Source organism: Elaeis guineensis, chromosome 3 (genome assembly GCF_000442705.2).
Source record: "Elaeis guineensis isolate ETL-2024a chromosome 3, EG11, whole genome shotgun sequence".
NCBI classification, from domain to species: Eukaryota; Viridiplantae; Streptophyta; class Magnoliopsida; order Arecales; family Arecaceae; genus Elaeis; species Elaeis guineensis.
Genome location: NC_025995.2, coordinates 96,556,630 through 96,565,807, shown reverse-complemented (window position 1 = coordinate 96,565,807; position 9,178 = coordinate 96,556,630). Strand labels below are relative to the sequence as shown.

The 9,178-nt window shown below is 40.7% G+C and overlaps 1 protein-coding gene across 1 annotated transcript; it reads left to right on the top strand.

Annotated features, from left to right (window-relative positions):
- Positions 1 to 4,040: 4,040 nt before the first annotated feature.
- On the top strand, positions 4,041 to 5,649 carry LOC105041679 (15-cis-phytoene desaturase, chloroplastic/chromoplastic). Its single transcript, XM_010918671.4, has one exon. It carries the CDS (start codon positions 4,137 to 4,139, stop codon positions 5,547 to 5,549), a length of 1,413 nt encoding a protein of 470 aa, XP_010916973.1. The 5' UTR covers positions 4,041 to 4,136; the 3' UTR covers positions 5,550 to 5,649.
- Positions 5,650 to 9,178: the final 3,529 nt, after the last annotated feature.

The following is a 9,178-nucleotide window of genomic DNA, read 5'->3' as shown; positions in this document are numbered from 1 at the left end:
TCTGATACCATTCTGTCATACTCTACTCATAATCTTAAGCTCTGATACCATTCTGTCACGCTCTGAACCCAATAGCTGGTTCGGATACATGATTGCCACACACTCCTTAGAGCAAGTCCTAAAGAATATGCAAGGCCAAAAATAATTTCTTACAACCTCAACATCCATAATAATTCATTTCAACAATAATTCATAAAATCTTGCATAATTATAAATTAATTTTTTTTAAACCTCTGATCAGATATTATGACACTCTATCTATCCATCTGCTCATCCGTAAATCCAAGCCATAGCCAATCATCAACATCTTGTAACTTTGAGAAGAAAAAAAAAGATGAAGGGGTGTGAGCTTTACAGTCCAGTAAAAATTCTCATATCACATTGATATAATAATATAATTTAAAAATAAGGATAAGCAATAAAATATAAAATCTCATGCTTAATATTCAGAATAATACAAACATCCATAAATTTTCTGTCTTGTTAAAATAGATGCATCATCATATGTTAACAGGTGAAATACTTTTGTTCAACAATTGTTTCATGTCTTATCTTTCATTTCTCTTTTCATAATCACATGATTTTTAACCTTCTTCTTTTTGGCTCTAGACTAATCAAGTCTATATCTCAGTCATCATCCGAATCAATATCCACTTAAAAGTCTTTCAAGGCTATCCCAAGATGAGCTCCTGGCCGGCTGTCCCACATACGAAAGTCCGTGAGAGGCTGTCTCAGACATAAGCTCCTGACGGACTGTCTCAGGTATGAGCTCCTGGCCGACTGATTCACCTGTAGGCCAGTGGAGGCTGTCCTAGGCATAAGCTCCTGATGGGCTGTCCCAAGCATAAGCTCCTGACGGGCTGTTCTACATGACAAGACTAGTCTATACCATATCTCTCTTTTTCATTTAATCATTATATGTTGATTTCATCAAATCAATTTTGACTTACATTATGCTTAATTTAGATATGTCATATCCATATAATCATGCTATCAATCTCTGATACATATATATTGATATAACATACTTATGCTCAAAATCATATAAGCAAATAATGGTGTCTCGGATATAGCAAATTCATCGATCTCAAATCCAACAATGCAAAACTAATGATGCAAGATCAACGGTAAAATAGCATATATAATAGTGATCATGTACAGGGATTCTTATTTTTATCGGTGACTGATCCAAGTATAAAAATCAATGTTCTTCTTCGATTTATGAATTTTAAAAATAAGATATTTCACTCGACATCTTATGCAGACAATCATATCACTTCATAACCCTGATCAAATATAAAAATTATATGTAGAGAAATTATCGATAATCGATCCTAATAATATAAATCCAGGACTTCTCCTAGGATTACCTAAAATTGAGATTTGTCTGAGTATCTGGACCCTCCATTGGTCCACAAGACTTCTAGAGAGAAAATCCATGAAGAGAGAGAAAATTTTAGAGAGAGAAAATAGATAAAAAAATGAAAAGAGAATCTTCATAACCTTCAAATGAGGCAATCATGATCGAGATCATCAGAGATCATATCAAGGTGACTCAATATGGATTAACCATGATCAATATTATAAATTTTGAATAAGAATCGAACTGGAATCCAACCTACTACATAAATTTCGAAGTAGTCTCAGGTCACCATATTTTCATCTCAAATTTATCCTAGGATCCGTGATGAAATCAGAGAGAGAGAATGACCTTAGAGACAAAATTCATAAAGAGAGAGAAAAGATCTAGAGAGAGAAAATAGAGAGAGAATCTAGAGAAAGAAGGTAGAGAGAGGAGAGAGGAAAAAGAGAGAAAGGAGAGAGAGGAGAGAGAGAAAATTCTCTCATTCTTTTTTTTTCTATTTTTTTTCTTTTTTCTTTTTCTTTTCTTTTCTTTCTTCCTTCTTCTTCTTCCCGTGAGTGCTCTTTGGTGGGATAGGGGACCGTGCGGTCCCTTCTTACTCCTCGGGTTAAGGGTGATGACTGTCGGTTGGTGGTCGACGGCAGCAGATGAAGGCGGCGGTGGAGCCAAAGGTGGCCGGTGGTGAGGCTCAACCGACAGAGACTAAAAAAGAACAACGAAAAATAGGAGATCCGCCCCTTTTCTTTAAATTTCTTCGATCATTGGCCGATCACCGATGGCCATGACCTTTAGAGAAGATAGGTAGAGAGGTGGGGATCCAAACCTAAGAGTGAGACACCGCAAACGATGGCGTCGATGGCCGAAAAAGAGAGGAAAAAGGGTTCGGCCAAACCGAGCAAAACAGAGCTACATAGTTTTGTGGGCTTTTCGACGAACCCGACGGCCGACGAGGGTGCACAAAGCCATGGAAAGGAGAAAAAGAAGAGAGAAAGGAGGAGAAGGGCTTACCTCAAGCTTCAGTAACGTCGTCGGCTCTAATTTTTGGTGAGCACGAGTACGGGAGATTATGGCTTCAACGGAAGCAATCAAGAAAAAAAGAGAGGGAGGAAGGCCGGTGATCATCATGGATTGTTTAGGAGGGGGAGAGGGGGTCTTATAGAGTGGAGGGGAGGTCGAATCCCCCTCGGATTCGACTTCTCCTCCGGTGATTTGGGTGGAAGAAGACTCCCAGCGGGAGTCTTCTTCGTTCCATTCTCTTTTTTTTTTAATGAGATTTGGGCCTCTAGATTTTGGGCTTGGTCCAAGGCCCAAATGGGCCGGATGTTACAATTACACATGTCATTATGGGCGAGATAATCCAGCCCTTAATCGCTCCATGGAGTGAGGAGGCCGTTACTGGCAATATGTTGAGTGGAAGATTTGAATATCCTTAAAGATCGTGCCTGACCTTTTGACCTTCTTGAGTTGAGTGAATGGTGTCACCTCATGGTACATGAGGGTCCTACCTATTAATTGCACAGGCTGTCAATCAGGAGCTAAGAGTGTGGAGAGATTTTAGCTTTCATATGCTCCCATATAGGGATATTTATTGTTTTTGATCATTTCTTCATGGTGTGGATGGCTGTCATGACATGAAAATGGCTAAATATAGAAAGATAGCTCAGCTTAGCATATAGCTCAAGATAGTTTAGCTCATATCAAGATAGATCATATCAGCAATGATAGCTCTTCATAGTATATAGCTCAGTTCAGCACATAGTATAGTTCAACCATCCTCAAATCTACGTTTCGGATATGAATCCGAGGTATCTATGATATCACCGTAACAACTGTCATACATAATACATGCTTTAGACAAACGGCAACCATCCATATCTAAGATGGATGATGTTATAGATATCTAAGCTGATGTAGTGTGGGATCATCAAGATGATAGCATTTTTTAGTCCTATAAATTATAATTGTATATTTGTATTTGTGGTGGCTCCAATATTTTTTCGAATATACCATTAATCTTAGCTTTGATTTGAAATACCTAAGACTTTCCAAAAATTTTAATATATAAAGTTCTCTAGCATATCTAATGTACTTCAACTAAGGCACCTAGGAGGTACATCAATGACAACCAATGAGCTAGAAAGTAGGAACTACTTTAGGATTGTATTTTTCATTATCGTTGCATATTTATAAATTGATAATAACAATGATTGAAATGAGATTCTTTGAAAAATTACTCTGCTTAAATTATTGAATGGTTAAAAAAATAAATAATAACTATCCAACTCCTTCTGCGATGAGATTATAATTAAATAAAAATTAATATCTAAATAATTATAATTTATATCTTAGTTATTTTATGCTTATGCAATGCATGGCCTCAAAAATCATCTTGATACAACTAGAATTTCATATTGAATTTTTATTTGCAACTAGATCTATTTTCTATTTTTATATAAATTATATTTATTTGTATGCATAATTATGTATATTTTTTATATATTTAAATAAGAATGTATTATATATAATTAAAATTAAAAATTTAATATAAAATAACCATCAGAACGAAATGTTGGTGTTTTTTTATTTTTCGATGTGAAAAAAGTGGGAGGACCCACCTTACATTTCGTTGAAGCCAAAATAAACACCGGACAACCAGCAGAAGCGGTAGTTTTTGGTTTCGAATTATGGATAACAGGATAAGGAACCAACCTCCCAATGATCCAGTGTCACCCTTCGCAATGCGCCGCTACACTCGTCCTCTCGCCGTGACCCTATGACTCTCCTTCTCCTCCCGCTCTCTCACTCCTCCTTTGCTCCGCCGAAAGCCCATGCCTCCTCCCCTTTCTCTCCTCGCGCGCACTCTTCCTCCTCCCCCTCCACCGTGAGTACCCAGCCCGGCGCCATCATCGTCGGCGCCGGCCTTGCCGGCCTCGCCGCCGCAACCCACCTCGCCGCCTCCTCCATCCCCTTCCTCCTCTTCGAGGCCTCCGACGCCGTCGGCGGTCGCGTCCGCACCGACTCCCTCGACGGCTTCCTTCTCGACCGCGGCTTCCAGATCTTCCTCACCGCCTATCCGGAGGCCCGCCGCCTCCTCGACTACCCCTCCCTTCGCCTCCGCCCCTTCTACCCGGGCGCCCTCGTCTACCACGCCCGCCGCTTCCATCGCGTCGCCGACCCCTTCCGCCGCCCCATCCACGCCCTCGCCTCCCTCCCCAACCCCATCGGCTCCCTCCCCGACAAGCTCCTTGTCGGTCTGGCCCGCCTTCGAGCCGCCTCCCTCCCGGACTCCGTCCTCCTCTCCGCCCCCGAGTCCACCATCTCCGCCCGCCTCCGCGCCGCCGGCTTTTCCCCGGCCATCGTGGACCGCTTCTTCCGCCCCTTCCTCGCCGGCATTTTCTTCGACCCCGACCTCGCCACGACCTCCCGCCTCTTCGACTTTGTCTTCAAGTGCCTCGCCCTCGGCGACAACGCCCTTCCCGCCGCCGGCATCTCCGCCATCCCTGCCCAGCTCGCTGCCCGCCTTCCCCCGGGTTCCCTCCGCCTCCGCTCCCGCGTGGTCGCCGTTGACGCGGGCAGCGGCGCCGCCCGCCCGCCGTCCGTCACTCTTGAGGAAGGCGATGCGATCACTGCGGATCTCGGGGTCATCGTCGCCGTCGAGAAACCGGAGGTCGAGAAGCTTCTCCCCCAAGCCTTCCCCCAAGAAGAGAAGAAACCGAAACCGGTTCGAAGCACGGTCTGCCTTTACTTCTCCACCGACCGGGCTCCTGTCCAGGAGCCGATACTCATCCTGAACGGCTCAGGCGAGGGGATCGTCAACAACATGTTCTTCGCCACCAACGTGACGCCGTCCTACGCCCCCGTGGGGAAAGTTCTGGTATCCGTGTCGCTGATCGGGGCGTTTTTGGAGCGGTCGGATGAGGATCTGACGGCGGAGGTGGTCCAGGAGCTGACCGGGTGGTTCGGAGCGGAGGTCCGGTCGTGGAGGCACCTGAGGACGTACCGGATCGAGTTCGCCCAGCCGGACCAGACCCCGCCCACGGATTTGGTTGGCAAGGAGCCGCGGGTCGGCGAAGGCGTGTACGTTTGCGGCGACCACCGGACCTCGGCGACGTTCGATGGGGCGTTGGTGTCTGGGAGGATGGCGGCGGAGGCCTTGATCAGGGATAGGGGGTTGTCCAAGATGTAATTTTGGCCGTCTGATGACGACTGATCGGTCTACAGTTATTCTTTCAGTTGTTTTAGTACAACGCAGTGTCTGAAATCCATGTATTTGTTTGAGTGCGCCATTCGTCAAGGAAGGAATCATGTTCTGTTTTTTTTTTTTTTTTTTTGTTGGTTAGAAAAAGCGAATTCATATTAGACTTCGATTAAGATGAAAGAGAGAATGCATGGCATACGCTGTATACACAAAACGGCAAGTGATATGTAGAGCATACTCAAGATGACGTAAAGGGGATAAAGAAAGTGTTAAAAAGAATACATATACAAGGGAAATTAACAACCAGAGACAAGTAGACTCCGAAACAGGGAGTGATGGCCGATTACGAGAGGATGGTGCATATAGAACTCCAAGTGCTGCAGCTGGGAGTTGAGCGAGGTGAAATTAGTACCAAACAGAGTCAGAATCCGGCAGCAAAGCTGTTTCCCATCTTTAAGCAAGCTGACACTGCAGTAGGTTAACTGGAGATTGCAATGGAATATGCCGATGAAGAGTATAATGTCAAGATCTGCAGATGAATGTATTATGCAATAACAAACCAAGTCCGAACAAATTCTTAGTATGGCAAGGATTGTGGTAGAAGGAAAGCCAGCTGTAGGCGCCCGGCAGAAAGTAGGTGAACCATGCATGCAAGAACAACCCTTCAATCCTATCCTCAGCACATATATCATTAACATATTCCAACAAATGTTTATACAGTAATCTTGAGTTAAATATCTGTGCAGCACATCACAGCATTCAGGTACCCTGTCCTGAACCAATAGGACCTGATGGTTGAAACAACCGGAGAGGAGTGCGGAAATCAGGGTGGTATAATTTGCTGTGATGTGTGATGATCAATATTGCCCAACTTTTGACAAAAGCCACTGAAACCAAGAGCAGTACAAAAATTTGATATAAGTTTGCTTAAGTGAAACAACTCTCTTGATCCTAGCCCAGCAACAACTGTCTGAACAGCAATAAAGGACATATAGTATGTAAGAAGGATGGTCCAGATAATGCTGAACTAGGAAAATGATAATTGCAGAGGAAGCGAGTAAAAAACTGAGGTGTAACACTAAGTGGTTGGAGTAGCCCGAAAACCATGTTGATATAAGCAGAGCTCAATAATCCAGCTGTTGAAGCAGAAAGTAGTCCCAGGAATACTGATAAATAAGTGTGTCAGCAATCGTAACAGATGATGAAGATACATGATATATTAGTAGATATAGTCCAGTACATACAAGATAACCCAACAACCAAATCGTCCCAACGGAAGAACTGCATCAAACTATGGTACCCAGATCGAAAATGTGGAGAGCTCGAACCAAGAGAATAGACTGCAGATAGAGTTGGACTAAAGTAACAAAAACAAGCACCGAAATTAGAAGAACCAGAGCTTGGATCCAAGAAGCACCATGTAATCACAATGCAACTGTGAATATGAAGAAAGTGACATAGGATACCCCATATAGGATAAGAAGATAAATCCAACTGATGAATCCAGTGAAAAGTAGGAGATGATAACCCAACCAACAACCATAATCCTGCAGCATAATGTGGAAGATAACAGAGACAATTATACTCCTGCATCTTATAACAATGCAGCATGGTGTGCCATGATACATTCATCCATATCGAAATGAGGCGCTACATGATGAGAGTTCAAATAAAACTGAGGAGTCCAAGAGCCGCAACTGATAGATGAGAACACAAGTAGTAACCATAATTTTGCAGCATAATATTGCAGATAACAGAGGCAGTCATACTCTTGCGGCATATAAAAATGTAGATATAAAATGTAGGAATCATGATCTGCTAACGTACACCAGGAGCTGCAAATGTGGGAACGGATGTTGGAAGGAGGTTTATGAGTAGATATCAAAATATCCTCATGACATTAATTAAAATGGGTATAGAAATTGCATGTTTTATCTTGGAATGCAGTCTGATGAGGCTGCCAACATCCCAACTTTGCCTAGCCCATCCTGATCATAGATAGCTGGTCTCATCCTGCTTTACCTCCCGGATAAAACAGATGGGTGTTGATGTGGCTAAAGTTAGCTTTGCTTATCATAACTTACGCATGGCATAAAGGATCAGCTTCCATTGGCTTCATATTTCTAGATTGATTCATGTAAGGAAAGCCGACAGTCCAACCTTTATGGGATAAAGACTTCCCATCTATAAAAGAGGAGCTTCTAGATACCATCTTATATTATTCTGCACTAATGGAAGCATTTGGTATGCAGTGATCATCCCAATATCAAGAGCAATGTGGGTATAGAGGATAAGACCATTGCATTTAGTGACACTATGCTGGTCTTACATGGTAACAATTTTAAATCATCCTCATTGCTCAAGGTAACATCCAATCCGATGATGGGATATCCATTTAGCCATCGTTGAGGTCAAAAATCCAAGAGCATCCTAGGGCAACAATCTTTGACTGAAATTTGAGGATAAAAATATGCTTCAGTCTAGCCAAAAAAATTAGTATATCAATATATCATTAATATATTATATCAATATAATATAATATAATATATTTATAATATATATTATATTACAATATATTATCAATTATATTATTATTTATTGATAATTTTGAATTATAATAGAAATATATTATTATACTTTATATTTATATAATAAAGTGATTTAATATATTACTTTTGTTTTTCTTATTTTTCTAATCAAAAATAAATATTAGTATTAGAAAATAATATAGTATAAGTAGAAATAAAAATATTAATTCTATAATAATAATTAATATATATTTATAAAATTGATAATTTATAGGATTGATAAATATATATATTTTTTAGAATATATCAGAGATAGTTTTAACATTACATGAATCTTGTATTTTTTTTTAGAATACTAAACAGATTACTTATGAATATTCGAGAACTAATTATTGGACCATGTTCTACCTAATGCAGTGATTTTAGATCGCCATAGTGATCCAATTTGAGTCACCAAATACCATATAGACATGATGGTGGTCACAATAGAGTTAGCAAAGAAAATGATGATGTTGGTAGCAGATATGATGGTGGTATAACAAAGATGGTGGTAGCAGATATGATGGTGGTACAATAAAGATAGCTATTATGGTAGTGATAGTTTAATGAAGACAAGATAGTGATGGCAATGAGGTCAACAACAATATAACAGAGATAATGGCTATACAAAGGTGGTGATTATACTAATGATGACTATTATAATGATTATATGAAGGCACTAACAACTTAGTGAATGTGCCAAAAATAGCAATTGCAACAATAATAGTAGTTATGGCTGTAGTGCTAAGATAATAATGATGATGTTAAAAACATAAATTTTTTATTTTAAAAATAATTTATAGAAATAATGAAATAATTTTAATAATAAAAAATAAAAATAGTTGTAGTAAATATTTTCTTCTCAAATTTTGTAATTCATCAAAAATAAATAAAAAAAATAGAGGTGCTATCAAACAAGGCCTTGGAGTTTCATGATCAATGATTTGTCAAGTATCAAAGCCATTTGAACAGCCAGTTCGTCACGTGCATCGTGGCTGCGGTGTGCAATTCCCCTTCTACCGTCGGGAAAAGCGGGCCAAGAACCTCCGA

Bases quoted from the DNA above. Each gene is read 5' to 3' on its own strand.
- LOC105041679 (XM_010918671.4), top strand. From the start codon at position 4,137: ATGACTCTCCTTCTCCTCCCGCTCTCTCACTCCTCCTTTGCTCCGCCG.